The sequence below is a fragment of the Meriones unguiculatus genome, chromosome 12 (genome assembly GCF_030254825.1).
Source record: "Meriones unguiculatus strain TT.TT164.6M chromosome 12, Bangor_MerUng_6.1, whole genome shotgun sequence".
Lineage (NCBI taxonomy): Eukaryota > Metazoa > Chordata > Mammalia > Rodentia > Muridae > Meriones > Meriones unguiculatus.
In genome coordinates, this window is record NC_083360.1 from 80,469,069 (window position 1) to 80,484,813 (window position 15,745).

The following is a 15,745-nucleotide window of genomic DNA, read 5'->3' on the forward strand; positions in this document are numbered from 1 at the left end:
CTGGAATGTTTTTCACCTTTGTGACTTTCTGCTTAATAAGCTCACCCTTCTTAGTTCTTTCTGAGCTCATAGCTAGCTGGTTCAACTCAGCTGTTCTAGCTCAAACAGATCTCCCCGGCTGGATTATTGAATCTGGCTTTTCTTTCAGCCTCTGAATTACTCTGCTTGGCCTCAAACTAACTCCAGCAATCTTTCTTAACTTCCGGCTCTTTATCACTCTCTGGCTCATTCTGTCTTCACCTGTGTCTAGCTTGTTCTCTCATTCAACCTGTCTCTGTAAAACTCTCCTGGTAAAACTGCCTCCTCTCTTTTACTGCACTGTCCATTAAGTAGCTTCCTTTCTCTCTCTTCTTGTGCGAGTTGGGCAGATCCTATTCTGTCAAATCTTCTCTGATTCATCACTTTTTTTGCCATTCAATTAGATATCACTTTCAAACATGGGTGCTTCCTTCTAAAAACTATCTTTCCCTTCATTGTTTGGGATTAAAGGTGTGTACCACCATGCCTGGACCTAAGCTTTTTCTCTACCTGAGAAACTAGCTCTATACTAGGCTAGCCTTGAACTCAGATCTGTTTGCCTCTGTCTCCTAGATTAAAGGTGTGTTTGTATTCCAGCTAGATCACACAGACATAGAAGGTCTTTGGAAGTGATCTCTTTCCAAAACAGCCAAGTTCTGAAATAAAATTCCTCTACATGATCTGTTATGGGCAGCTGCCCTCATGGGTAAAAGCCCATATGCTCTGAAAGTGGTGATGTATAATCCCTGAGTTGACCGCTCTGAGTTTCTACCCCCTATGGGGGAAACGGTGATAAGACAAGACACATCTTACCATCTACTTCTCATTCATCCTGCACATCAGTTTTCCATTCCACTCGTTTGCTTGGTTTTGGTTTTGTTATTTTGTGTTTTCTGAGACAGAGTTTCTCTGTGTGTGGCAATGGCTGTTTTAGAAAACACTGTATACCAGGCTGGCTTCACCCTCACAGAGATCAGCTTGCTTCTACCTCCTGAATGCTGGAATTAAAGGCATGCACCCCTACCACCTGGCATAGCTTTCCCTTCTAAATGCTTGCTTTTTCCCTATGTCTAGCATCCAATCCTAGGCCTCATGATCCTTGGAAAAGACTCTTTGCCAGAGAGGTATCTGCCATCCAGTCTCACTTCCCTCCATTTGATTCCCCACAATCCCAGCCTCATTCCTCTTGTACCTGTGAGGTAGCCATGGACAGGCCTATCACACAGTGGTTATGTCTACTTTACTTTGTGTAGAGGAATTTTAATCTAGCAACAGGACTATTCTGGCTGGAATACAGACATGCCTTTAATCCCAGAAGACAAAGGCAAGCAACTCTGAGTTCAAGGCCAGCTTTGTTTAGAGCAAATTTCAGATAAAGAAAAGCTTAAGTCTAGGCAGGGTGGGACAAGCCTTTAATCCCAACACCTAGAAGACAGAGGCATGCACATCTCAGAGTTTCAGTTCAGGCAGGAGGATTGATTCAGTGATTTGAGAGGCAGTGCAGTGGACGTGAGTTCATGGCAGTTCAGTTCATGGAATTCAGAGGCAGTTTTATAGGGACAGTTGTGCAGAGCCAGGTTGCAGAGAGAGAGAGAGAGAGAGAGAGAGAACACATGAGACACAGATGAAGAGGCCCCTAACTGGTACCAACCCATCCTGACACTTCAAGTCACAGCAGGACTAAGCACATCTTCTCCCACTGAGGCCAGACAAGGAAGCCTGGCTAGCAGAAAGGGATCCAAAGGCAGGCAGCAGAGTCCCAGATAGTTGCTATATTTTTCTTTAAAGAAACTGAACAGGCCAACATGTGCTGAGCAGATGAAAGAACATGCTGCAAAGCATGATATAAGTTTGATTCCCCAGGACACATATTTTAGAAAAAGAGAACACATCCACAAAAGCTATTTGAATTTTGTTTTGTTTGTTTGTGTTCTTAAGCAGACTGTTATGTAGTTATTACTGTCCTGGAAACTGCTATGTAGACCAGGCTGACCTCCAATTCACAGAGATTTGCCTGCCTCTGCCTCTTAAGTGCTAGAATTAAAGGCATGAACCAACTTCCTGGCATTATTTGATTTCTAATTATTGGCAGGTGGGCCATTTGCAATGCCACACATGTGGAGGTTAGAGGAAACATTTCAGATATCTGTGTTCTGCCTGGGTTCCAGAAATCAAACTGGAGTCTTGAGGCTTGGAGCAAGTGCCTTTAATTCCTGAGCCTTCTTGGGGCTACTGATTAAGGGAATGCTAAGAGGCCATTTGATGCACTGAGGTTTCTACTGTTTTCCTCAAGAAAGGCACAGCTGATTTCTGTTTGGAATTTAATGTTGTTATTTGACAGGTTCTCACTGTGCGGATCAGGCCGACCTGAAACTCACAAAGATCCTTCTGCCTCTGCTTTTGGAATGCAAAATTCAAACGTATATACCACAGGCTGGGATTACACAGGTGTTTACCTAAAGCTCCTCTTACCCCAGGCAAGGTTTCACTGCCCTCTGGCTGTCCTGGAAAATTCTCTCTGTAAACCAGGCTGGCCACAAACTCACAGGGATATACCTGCCTCTGCCTCCAAACTACTGGGAGTAAAGGCAAGCACCACTATGCATGGCTAAAGAAATATGATATCACTGTGTGGATCAGGCTGGCCTGAAACCCACAGAGATCCAGCCTTTGCTTCTGGACATGAAAAGTGTGCACCACATGCTGGGATCACACAGGTGTGTTAATAAAGCTTTATTGTTTGTTTGACTTTCATCTCATAATGCTTTGCTTCACACTTTGAGAGAAAGTATCCATCTTGGTCCTGATGGTTCTAAACTCCTTGATTAAGACATCATCCCAACAAATCTTCTTGATAGCCTGAACTACAGGTTCTCACTGCCTAGCTCAGCCCTTTCACATCTGCAACATATTCATGTGGGTTTTTCATTGGTTGTTTTGTGTTTGTTTTTTTTTTTTTATTTTATTTTTATCAGTTACATTTTATTAACTCTGTATCCCAGCCATGTCCCGATCCCTCATTCCCTCCCAGTCCCTCCCTCCCTCCCTCCCTCCCTCCCTCATCTCCACCGTGCCCCTTTCCAAGTCCACTGATAGGGGGGACCTCCTCCCCATTCATCTGATCCTGTTTTATCAGGTATCTTCAGGACTGGCTGCAAAGCCCTCCTCTGTGGCCTAACAGGACTGCTCCTCCCTTCGGGGATGGGGAGACCAAAGAGCCAGTCATTGAGTTCCTGTTAGAAATAGTCCCTGTTCCCCTCACTTTGGGAAACCAATTGGTTACTGAGCTACCACAGGCTACATCTGAGTGGAAGTTCTAGGTTATATCCATACATGGTCCTTGGTTGAATGTCAGTCTCAGAAAAGACCCTGTGCCCAGATATATTTGGTCCTTGTGGAGCTCCTATCCTTTCCCCATCAGACTAACTCCCCTTCTTTCTTATGATTCCCTGTACTCTGCCAAAGGTTTGGTCATGAGTCTTTGCTTTGAAAACACTGCTAGTTAGAGTCTTTCAGATGCGCTCAGTAGACTCCTGTCATACTTTCAATGCACATCCCATCCGTCTTTCTAAATGAGGATTGATCATCTTACCCCATGCCCATTCAATTGATTATCTTTTTAGGTGTATAAATTTCATTATGTTTATCATATCTTATAGGTCTATATAAGTGAGTATATCCCATGTTTGTCTTTCTCCTTCTGGGATATTTCACTCAGAATGATCTTTTCTAGATCCCACCATTTGCCTGCAAATTTCATGATTTCCTCCTTTTTGATTGCTGAGTAGTATTCCATTGTATAAAAATACCACAATTTCTGTACCCATTCCACCGTTGATGGACATCTGGGTTGTTTCCAGGTTCTGGCTATTACAAATAGAGCTGCTATAAACATGGTTGAGCAAGTGTCCTTTTTGTGTACTTGAACAAACTTTGGGTATATACCTAGCAGTGGTATAGCTGGGTCTGGAGGAAGCACTATTCCACTATTAGGAGTAGCCATCCTAATATCTAATAAAATAGACTTTCAACCCAAGTTAATCAAAAAAGATAAGGAGGGCCACTATATTCTCATCAAAGGAAAAATCCACCAAGAGGACATCACAATCTTGAATATCTATGCTCCAAATACAAGAGCACCGACATTCGTAAATGAAACATTATTAAAGCTTAAATCATACGTTGATCCTAATACCTTAATAGTGGGAGACTTCAACACTCCACTCTCACCAAGGGACAGATCAACTAGACAGACACCAAATAGGGAAATAAAAGCACTCACAGAATCCCTAAATCAAATGGACCTAATAGACGTCTACAGATCATTTCACCCAAACTCAAAAGAGTACACCTTCTTTTCAGCACCACATGGAACCTTTTCCAAAATAGACCATATTGTGTTTGTTTTTTATTTTGTTGTTTTGAGACAAAATCTCACTATGTCACCTTTGACTAACCTAAAACTCACTACTCACTCAAGTACACACACGCAAGGAAATCCACACTGAAACAAACACACATAGACACTAAAACTGCACATGCTAAGACACACTCATACATAAATAAGTGCGTGTAGATGCGAGTACAAAATGAGTCAGACAAGCAAGCAGAGAAACTTGAATTTTTGTTTGTTTATTTGCTTTACTAGACATGGTTTCTCTGGCTGTAGAACTGGCTGTCCTGGACCTGGCTTTGTTGATCAGGCTGACCTTGAACTCACAGAGACCTGCTTGCCTCTGCCTCCCAAGAGCTGTGATTAAAGACTCCTCCTGACAAACCCAGCAGAATCTTGACTTTGTAGTTCAGTGCTTTTGATTCCAAATAATCTACAGTATGATTCAATTAACCTAAAGCAGGGAAAGTCAATCTTCATAGGATGAAGTGGGTGGAGACTCATTGGAACAATCAGACAGGAACTTGTGGTAGGGAAGTGGGGCTAAATGGGGAGGGGCAAGGAGGAAGGTGTATAAAAGCAGTAGAGGAGCCATGGTAGAACATCAGAGTCCTGGGGCCTGCAGTCACTGCCTGACCTAGCTGGGAACAGGAGCCTTGTGATCAGTGTTCATATCAGGTAAGTCACTCACCTCCATCTGGAGGCCTCTTCCATGCTGGGCTAGCCTTATCACCATCAAACTACAGCTACATTTCCAATTTAGAATTTTTAGACTTGGTATAATTTGGTTTTTGTGCGAAATGGTCATTACATATGGATGTACATGTTGGTTTTCTTGTGTCATTTAGGTTTTAGGGATGGCTTCATGCACAAAATCCCTAAATGCTAGCTGATATGGGAAACGAGGCTATAAGAATGTGGTTGCTTCAGCCTTGTCTACTTGATTAAGAGTGTAAAAAACTAACACACACACACAGGTGATTGCCCACACAAACATGTGTGTGTATGTGACAGAGAGAGAGAAATGGGAGCCAGATAGCATACAGAAGCTACACCTGGAAACTAGAATTAATGTCCTGAGTACAAAAGATTACATTCCAGGCTAGACTTGGCTGCTTGAAGAAACCTTATCGCCACATAAAATTAAACAAAATGAAATAGATGACCTGGGAATATGACTGAATGGTAGATCACTTGTATAGTGGGAACAAACCCCACTAAGAAAGAACTTCAATAAAGACATTTAAAATCTTACTCTGCTCGATTGTTCCCTGTCCTACACTAGCCTGAAATACGCTATGTAGATTAGATAGACCTAGAATCCTCCTGATCCTTCCTCCAAGGAGCTGGGATTAGAGGTTTCCATGAGATTGAGTGGCATCTATGCAGTGTTTTAAAGCAGACTACGGTAGCCAGGCATGGGGGGTGGGGAACAATCCCAATGCTCCTTTTCATAGCTGGAACATGATGAGTAGGCACAAGTATGAGCTACAATAACGAGTTTCATTCAGGTTTGGAAGGGTAACCAATTCCACTCAAGACTCCTTTGCAGGCCATACAATATGTAAAAATGTAAACAAAAACTTATGAATATTGATGGTTTTTCTCATTTCTTTTCTTCCTCTCCACCCCAGTTTAACATGGGGAATCCTCCTCCTTGTAGAGTCTGTGCCCTTAGCTTCACATCCAATACTCACATTTTGGAAAAGCTCTTATTCAGTGGCATGGCTTTCTAGTTGCTTTGGGGATAGTTGCATCTCTCACTTTGAATTTGTATTTCAGACATGGTCTGGTAATATAGCCAGGTAGCCATAAATTATAGACCATTAACCCCAGTTCCTTAAATTAATATAATGTAGCCCTGTACTCTCTCACTGTTCTCTAACAGGATGAGAAGTAATGCATGCTGATGGGCTTCTCACAGATTCTCCTCAGTCCTTCACAGAAGTGATCAGTCTGAGGAAAGGACAAAGCAGGATAAGGGTGAGATGGGCCTATGACATCAGCACTGTACTTTCTTGAAGGCCTGGAAAGTTATTCAGGGTCTTTTTCCTGTAACAGCAGTGTGGTCAGATTGCATGTTCCTCTATAACCCTTGTTCTGAGTAGGCATGAGATGCAGAGGAGCAGGGTGGGTACCTGGTGGAACAATGGTTAATGTGTTCCTGAGTGACCACTATTAAGAGAATCCAGATGCTGAGAGTGATGGAAGTTTGGCTTAGAGACCACCAGATTGTATAATTGGGCAGACTCAGTTCTTCATTATTGCCAGAGCATGGACTCTAGCTCTCAGATTCTTGTGATGTGTGAGAAATAGGAATTTATAGAACTTAGCCTGAAACCCTGTCTCCTAAATGTTATACTAGGCTTCTGTTGACTGAAAATCTATCAGGATGTGCTTGTACATCCCTCCCACACTCCTGCAGCTGGCCATGCAGGGGCTGCTGAAGAATGAAGCCTTGGCCATCTCTGCTCTGGACTCCATGCCCATTGAGCTTTTGCCACCAATGTTCAAGGGGGCCTTCGAAAGCAGACTCACAAAGATATTGAAGGCAATGGTGGCAGCCTGGCCCTTCCCCTGCCTCCCTGTGGGGGCACTGATGAAGACCCCTGAAGTGGAGACCTTGCAAGCTGTGCTGGATGGCATAGACATGCTGCTTACCCAGAAGGCCCATCCCAGGTAATCAAGGCCCAAGGAGGCTAGAAGTGGAATCACTGGGCTAGTGGTAAGACACAGGTGTGGTCAGAGAGAATGGGGTCAAAGTAGACAGAGACTTCTGATGTCATGGAATTGGAGGTCTGTGGAACTAGTATTCAAGTGGAGAGCTGATATAAATGACAGTCAGGAATGGAGGACAGCTCAGAGAAGATGTAGCCATAGTAGGATGAGCCTTTCTCTGTGTGTTCTAGATGTGGAAGAGATGAGTCCACACCAGCTGAGTGGAGGGAAGCAGGACAGGTCTCCAGACGCAGCTCAGGCAAAGTGTCCTTGCCTGGCAGGTGTGAGGTGTTACACAGTGGAGATGACATTAGAATAGTGGGATATAAGCTGCCTCCAGGTAGGTTCCTGGTTTACATTATGAAACTTCACCTTTTCTCTTCACAGAAGGTGGAAGCTTCAAGTGCTGGAATTAAGGAATGTGCACCAGGATTTCTGGGATGTGTGGGCTGGAAGAGACAATAGAGCCCGCTCAGCAGAGACTGGGAGCGAGAAGCAGATAGCAAAGTGCCTTCATAGATATGCCCTGAGGTGGTATTTGAAGGTGGTCACTGACCTGAGCCTCTGCTTCCATCTGCAAGAACACCAAACATGCTTGTTGCAGTGGGCCCAGCAGAGAAAGGGCTCTGTGCAGCTGTGCTGTGTGAAGATGCAGATCTGTGACTTCCCTGTGGAGACCATCATGGGGGTTTTAGACATTGTCCAGCCACACTACATCGAAGAATTGGAACTATTTACAAACCAGGTCCTTTCCTTCTTGGGTCACTTTGCACCTTGCCTTGGCCAGATGAGAAATCTCCACAAATTCCGTCTACGTCACATCTACTTGAACCCGGACAGAGTTTTAATTACATTTCCAGAATCAGAGGAGAACTGTTTCTCCAAGTTCCTTACTCAGTTCTCCAAACTCAGCCATCTCCAGCATCTCTCCATGTATGGCATCCTCTTTTCCACTGACAAAATAAAACAGTTGTTCAGGTAAGGCATGATGGTGAGGTGTTTCTTGGATGACGGGAAGCCTTTCTCCTTACTGGAGCGTTAGTGGGTTTCAGAGGTGTGCCAGCCACAGGGGAATTTACAATCATTCATTCATTTCAGTATCTCAGCGTAGATTGTTTCCTTCTTAACTGAGTTGGAAGGAACTAGGGTCACTTTCCACTCATTTAGCAGAGTTTGAGCTGGGACAGGAGAAGCATAGAGAGCCATTTTGCAAGTATGTCAATTGCACCAGTAGCAGTGAGCGATCTTTGGGTAATCCTCTTTTGGATCCTGTCTAAGCTAATGGAAGGGAACAGGACAGAGCTGAGGGCCCTAAGCTGGGGGTAGAGGGTGGGGAGGGACTCACACCTGCACAGGTACAGAGGCAGCTCAGAACAAAGATGTGTGAACAGGAACCAGTTTGTTCCTCTCTTGACATCTCTGTCAGCCTCTAGTTCCCCCTGGAGGGAAGGATGATTTGAACACAGTTTGGGACTTCATAGATGGGAATGGGATGACAATGGGTTGGGGGGGTCATCATTTTTCAGGGTGGAACACTGAAATCAGGGGTAGAGGTTGTCCTTGATATCAAGGACAGGGAGAGGAATTCTGGTGGGCACATACCAAGATGTTGGCAGAACCGTTTGGTGATGTTCCTTTCTGGGTATGCCCTCCTGGCATGAGGTGGCAAACAGCAGTTCTCTGTTGGACAGGGTGAGGATGGGAAGGTGGAGATCTGCGTTCTGAGACCATCCCAGCTGATAGCGCTGTACCTCAGGAGACAATGATATGACCAGACCCCAACAAGCTGTACCTTGAGTGTTGTCCTTCAGCATATGCAACGAGTGACTTTACATAAGTGGCCTCCTCTGTCTCAGTGTCAGCTTTAGTAATCTCCTCCAACCCCATGAGCCAGAACTAATTTTCTGTTCTTTCCCTAGATGCCTGATGATCCTGTTGGAGTCGCTGTCTATCACACTCTCCCGTTTCTCACAGTCGGACTTGCAATTCTTGTCACGGTGCCCGGGGCTCTGTCAACTGAAACACCTGCACCTCAGTCACATAGAGTTATCCACGTCACATCCCACAGGTCTCCGAGTCCTCCTGGAGAATGTGGCAGACACTCTGCAGACCCTGGAGTTAGAGCACTGCAGCTTGGAGGACTCTCACCTCAGTGTCCTCCTGCCTGCCCTGAGCCAGTGCTCCCAGCTCACCAGGGTCAATTTCTGTGACAATCCCTTCTCCAGGCCTGCATTGAAGGGCCTTCTGCAATGCATGGCCAATCTAAACCAGCTGGCTGTAGAACTGTACCCTGCCCCCCTAGAGTGCTATGATCACCTGTGTAATATCCTCGTGGACAGATTTGTGCAACTGTGTCCTGACCTCCTGGACATAGTCATGGCCCAAAGGCAGCCCAAGAAAATGGCTTTTGTTACAGCCATCTGCCTTGAATGTTGTCAGCGCTGTGTCTATGACAGGAAGGCCATACTTTGTCGATGTTGGCAGTGAACAGGAGAAGGCTGCTTCTGGATGCTGAGAAATCAAAGTCAAGGGGAAGGACCTTCAACAAGAATTCCAGAACACGTGGCTTTAGATAGAGTTTGGTGCATTGGAATCAAAACAGGACTTCCTGTGACCACCAGCGTCTTCTTGCTTTTCCAAAATGGTGTGTATTTTTATCTGACGTATTCAGAGCACAGGAACTGACATGGCATGGTGTCAGGTGTCTTGTGGAATCAGAAAGACAGCTCTGCATATCTAAATGTCTCTATCAGGACAGAATCACCAGTGGCTTCCCCATGTTGTATATATATATATATGGTCAATCTATGTACCTTAACACTTCCCTCTGGTGTGCCACTCAGTCACTGACTTCATTCATTTTTAGGTTCACACTCAGGGTGTCCTGTGACCTCATGACATATAATCAGAGAAATCATAGTCCAAGACCCGAAGTCACTTAGGACATTGTCTTCTCCTCTTTACTTCCCACTGCTTGGCTGCTTGATGGGTCATGTGGACAGTATTGTTGAACTGACTGATCAGTGCAGACCTGTTCTCTAGTGAAGACCTGTTTGAAGAATGGTAGGGGATTTCCTTTCAAGGTACTCAGACAGGAAGTGCTGTGCACATTTTGAAGATGGCTGCAGCAAAAGTTTTCTTCTACCTAGAGAATTGATTGTCCTGAGACCTGGTTGTTAACTGTTCAGTAGTGAGCTATGTCTTTGTTTCATTAAGAGGGTACCCAAGCCAGGCATTTTATTCCCTTTTTTACTGTATCATGTAGCAACAAAATAATTTTAATTACTCTATTTTCATAGACCTTTAATAAAAATCAAAACCAGCTCTTCTCACAGGTCATTGTGATTCCCGCAAAATCACCTCTGGGGGCTGGAGAGATAGCCCAGTGGTTAAGAGCACTGGCTATTCCTCCAGAGAAGCCTGGTTCAACTCCCAGCACCCACATGTCAGCTCACAACTGTTTGTAACTACATTTCCAGGGGTCCAACACCCTCACAGACATAAATGCAGGGAAAACACCAATGTACATGAAATACAAGGACAATGCATAGAGAAGACCTAAAACCCTGGCTCAGATGTAGCCCAGACTCGGTCTCCAATTGGGGTCCCTAATGAGGGGAGCAGGAATTTTCTCTGGCATAAATCAGTGGCTGACTCTCTGATCACCTTCTCCTGGGGTGGGGAAAGGCAGGGGGACAGCCTTGCCAGGTTACAGAGGAAGACAATGTAACCAGTCCTGATGAGACCTGATAGGTTAGGGTTAGATGGAAGAGGAGGAGGACCTTCCCCTACAATGGACTAGGGGAGGGGCATAGGGGGAAAAGAGGGAGGTAGGATGGGATTGGGAGGAGACGAGGGGGACACATCCAGGATACAAACTGATTAAATTATAATTTTAGAAAATAAATTAACAAATTTTTAAAAAAGAATGTCACTCCCTAGACAGAACCATCCTTGGGAAGTGATTGATTGTGAGCAAAGTGGCATTCCTGAACAAAACCCTGATTACTAATACTTTCTAGAAAGGGAGGGAGTAGTTGTTAGAGTTTTATGTTCCATCAACTCTCACAGAGATGGGCTATCACAGGACTTCTTGTGACCACCGGGCGTCTTCTTGCTTTTCCAAAATGGTGCGTATTTTTATAGGTGAAACTGTGGTCCCACAGTACAACTTATTTACAGCAAGCAGAATGCACCCTGTATCTATCCACTGAGGGTCTGACCCTCCTCCAGGTCAGCTCATCCACAGAAGGCAGAGACACTATAAGCAGGTTCTTCATGCCTACGTCACAGCTGGGAGACCTCGTCTGCATGTGCTGCTGGTGTTCTTTAAGACAATGGAGTGACTTCAGCAATGACGTTCCCTGTGGAGGGGACTCATTCTCCTGCATCTTCTGTTTCGTTCACTCTGAGTCCATCTTCAGGCTCTGTTTCCTGATCGCTGTAGCTCCGCCTCAGCAGCTTACAGCACTGCTCTGTTCCTTCCACACACACACACCACACACTGTTTTAGGCTAGGCTCTTTAGGTACCCAGCCTAAAGAGACAACTCATCCTGTCTTTCCAGCTTACCAAGTACCTGGGCCACAGGAGTGGTTTTTACCTGAAAATAGGACACCGTAGGAGCTAGAGAAATGACTCAGCAGTTTAGACATAGAAATTAAAATAAATCCTTCTAAAAATACTGTTTAGCCTTGGACAATCAATTGGTATGTTCTTCCCTAGGGAGAGCTATCTCTTCTTTTCCCAGCTTTCCAGTCACCTATATCTCGTTGTGTAAGGCTGAGACCTTGTGGGATTTTTCTCTGCCATGTTTGGCATGTCCACCATTGTCATCCTTGTTCAGTTCTTGTTAGTTCAGTCATGTTTGTCAGGCTTTATGGATGTAGCTTCTCATGTTACTAGGAGATGCACTCTCACAGCAAAGTCACTGCTCCTCAACATCTTACAATCATCTTTCCACACCCTCTTCAGCAATGTTTCCTGAGCCTTTGGTGTGGGAGTGTTTCGTAGATTTACCCATTGGGACAGAGGTCCACAATTCTGCATCTTTCCTTCCCCCAAATAAATACAGTTTCTCCTGCCACTGGCTGCCTGCAAACTGGATTCACCACACGCTTTCTGGCTAATAGATCTTTGTATAATAAATTCAAATGTAATATAAAAATTTCTTTTCATGCTGTTCTACTCTATTGCTGATTCTAAAACTCATAACTCAGGGTTACTATGTAAAAATTTTTGACTAGATAACCTTAAGCTATATGATATGGTTTCAAGGATACTCTAAATTGAGATCTGTTAATTTTAGAGACATTCATTTGTTTACAACATTAAAGCTTGGTCGTTATGCTTTATTTTCACACTCAAAATGGTTAAAATCTATAGTATATCCTTAGACTTTTATAAACTATGGACTTTTATGAATTAAATCATACAGGAAACTGTTATGCTCTCTCATTATGGACTATGTTTATGTTTTTTAAAGGCTCCAAACAGGGATAGAACCTAAAGTCTGAGTCTTTAATGATTAAGATAAGCTATAGGCCTCTTATTGATTACAGGATTAAGCTTTATTTAATATTTAGATCTATTTAAAATATACATGGTCCTCAAACACTTGCCAACAAAGTATGACATAATCACAGATCATAGCATTGTTTTATGTTTGCAAGGTGTAGTTTAGAGCAGATAACTAAATAGAGACATAGGTTGCTTAACTCAAACATGCTATCCTTCAAACCTGTCAGAGATCTGCTGAATATGGCGTTTAACATCTTTAAGTTTATTATGACAGACAGAGAGTTCCAAATCCTAGCAGTAGCTCCTCAAGGTCTCCAAGAAGATTTGGGTACAATGACAGATGACTTCAATTCTGTATTGTGGTATGCTAACCACTGGACAAGACTGCCCCCTGCTGCTAGGGCCCAGCATGTGAGAGACCAAAAGATAAATTAGCAGCTATGATTAAGACCTGAAGTGGGTGGGTGGAGAAGTCCAGTAATGCCCTGAGGCGAAGGACCGCCTTACTGCATTCTTTCCCCACCCACTAGAGATAACAGTTGCCAGGAAACTGGTCCTTCCCCCTAGGGAGGGACACCAGGTCATTATGGTCTGGGGACCTTCCTACAGCCAATCAATTCAAAGTGTAGCATTTTGACCAATAGGTGCTTGCCAGTCAGGAATTGCCCCTGCCTTGGGCATGCTGGGAGGGACCAGAATCTATATATCACCCAACTAAACTTGGTGCGGGGGGGGGGGGGGGGGGGCCTCAGCTCCCTCCGCTTCGGCGGTGGCAGTGTATGGGTCCAACCTGCAGCTTGTAATTTACAATAAAAAGAACCTCATGTATTTACAGCGAGTCTATTTATTCCTGGTCTTTTGGGGTTCGTGAACTGGGCAGAACACGTGAACTGTGGACAAACTGGATGCCTAGAGACTTATTTTCTCATGTTGCAGAAAACAAGTTGAGGTCAATCTCTCCCATATGTCTCTTAACACAGAAAAGCCACAGGTCTTCAGCACCTAATGACTAGACTGTCTGCCCATGTTGTCATGGAGCCCTGGGACAACTGTCTAGGTAGTAGACTGTAGACTGACTAATCCTCTTGAAAGGAACAGGCTAGCTTTACAGGTTTCTCTATAAACTCTACACCCCATGTTAAACTAAATTCTCCCAGCACTTTTACAGAAGGCAGGAGGAGGAGCAGATGAATTGAGACAAGACCCCACCCCGTTGCAAAGGAATGAGAAAGGTCTCCTCCCCTGCTGTGGAGGAGTGTCCAGATCGGCATGATGAGATAACGTTGCTTAGTAACCAGTCCAGACGTCACAGCTCCCCAACCCAGATCGGGGCGGGACCAGATGGACTTGGCACCTAAAATGAACCAATCATTTTAAAAGTTAATTACCCAATCCAGTGTCGCCAAGCTCGCAACCTCCCGATTCCCTGCTCTCCTTCCTTTAAAAACCTCAGACTCCTGTCTCTCCTGGCTATTCCTCGCTGGTTTTGTGGGGGCGCAGCCCCATCTTACAATGGCTGAATGGAACCTCTTGCTATTGCATCAACGATTGGTCTCCTGAGTTCTCTTCATCCCCCTCAGGAAGTTAGGGTCCCCTAGGATCTCCCCCGCCCTTGGTCCTAATAATTTGACCATTTGAAATAGAGTAAGCTGGATGGCAACTGCTTCTGTACCTCATAGGAGAGTCAGATGCAGGAGGACAAACAGGTTTTTACATAAGCAGGGGTCCTTTACTGAGTTTAAGACTCAGTGTTACATAGCCGTATTCCCTTCTACAAAATTCGTGGGATGAAACTCTGTTGCTAAAATGTTTGCCCTAGCATCCCAGGAGTCCTGGGTTAGGTCTCAGAACCACACAATACTGGGCACAGTAGTACACGCTTACAGTCTCACCACTGTGGAGGCAGAGTCAGAGGGCCAGAGGTTCAAGGTCACCTCACCTAGTGTGATGTCTTTCTTAGTTGTCAACTTGAATACTTCTGGAAATTAACTAAAACCCAAATTGCTGGGCACACTGTGAGGGTTTCTTCCTTCCTTCCTTCCTTCCTTCCTTCCTTCCTTCCTTCCTTCCTTCCTTCCTTCCTTCCTTCCCTCCCTCCCTCCCTCCCTCCCTCCCTCCCTCCCTCCCTCCCTCCTTTCTTTCTTTCTTTCTTTCTTTCCTTCTTTCTTTTCTAGTTATTTGGTTGGTTGGTTGGTTTGTTGGTTGGTTTGTTGGTTTTTTGAGATAAGGTTTCTCTGTGTGTAGCCCTGGATGCCCTGGAACTTGTTCTGTAGAATGATGGGTTCTTTCTGCCAACAACATAAGCCCATCCAAACCAGATTGAAAGTATAAAAAGAGCAGGTTTATTTGGGAACTGAAATTTCTGGGCATGTTCAGCATCCTCAGGGGGATGAGGCTGGAGGAACTCGCACCCCAACTATGATAGGCAGGGGTTTTTAAGGATTGAAGGCTAAGGAAGATGACCTGTCTGCCACCTGCTGGACTTGGGGACCTGGTGGCTGTCTCCAGGTGAGGGGGTGGGGCAATGCTCAGGAATGTAAGGAATGTGAAGGCTTTCCTCAAAGCGGGGGAGGGCTGGAGAGAGAAAGTGAGGTTTACTTGATCACGTCCGGGAGGGAGGACAATGGGGAGGTCAAGGGAACATAGACAAGGCTGGCCTGGAACTCACAGAGATCTGCCTGCCTCTGCCTCTCAAGTGCTAAGATTAAAGGCGTGTGTCACTGCTACCTGACTGGGACTTTTTTCTTAATTAAATCCTCTCAGTTGGAAATTCAGTTCTAATCTGGATCTTAGAGGTTTGAAGACACACCTTTAATCTGGCCAGACCTTCTTCTGGAACCCTATATAAAATACATAGAAGAAGAAAGTTCATTATATGCTTACCCTTGCTTTCACTACCAAGTCCATTCCTTCCCTGGCATTAGATCCTACTTCTTAGGACTTCATGCATATAGAAGACCAGCTGAGACATCCAGTTTTATGGAATAAAAAACTACCAGATTCATAGGTAGCCACTGTTGGATGAGCTGGACCATAGCCTGTAAATTATGCTAATAAATCCTTCCTTAAACTTCCCCCTTCTTCCCCCCCCCCCCCC

General features: G+C 44.7%; 1 protein-coding gene across 1 annotated transcript; it reads left to right on the forward strand.

Moving 5' to 3' along the window:
- The first annotated feature begins 6,803 nt into the window (after window positions 1-6,803).
- LOC132646759 (PRAME family member 8-like) lies at window positions 6,804-9,616 on the forward strand. The gene is made up of 3 exons (XM_060365251.1): window positions 6,804-7,090; window positions 7,517-8,107; window positions 9,049-9,616. Exons 1-3 carry the CDS (start codon window positions 6,804-6,806, stop codon window positions 9,614-9,616), a joined length of 1,446 nt encoding a protein of 481 aa, XP_060221234.1.
- Window positions 9,617-15,745: the final 6,129 nt, after the last annotated feature.

Coding starts and splice junctions, on each gene's coding strand:
- LOC132646759 (XM_060365251.1), top strand. CDS start 6,804: ATGTGCTTGTACATCCCTCCCACACTCCTGCAGCTGGCCATGCAGGGG. Junction 7,091..7,516: donor ACCCAGAAGGCCCATCCCAG/GTAATCAAGGCC, acceptor TTCTCTTCACAG/AAGGTGGAAGCTTCAAGTGC. Junction 8,108..9,048: donor AAAATAAAACAGTTGTTCAG/GTAAGGCATGAT, acceptor TTCTTTCCCTAG/ATGCCTGATGATCCTGTTGG.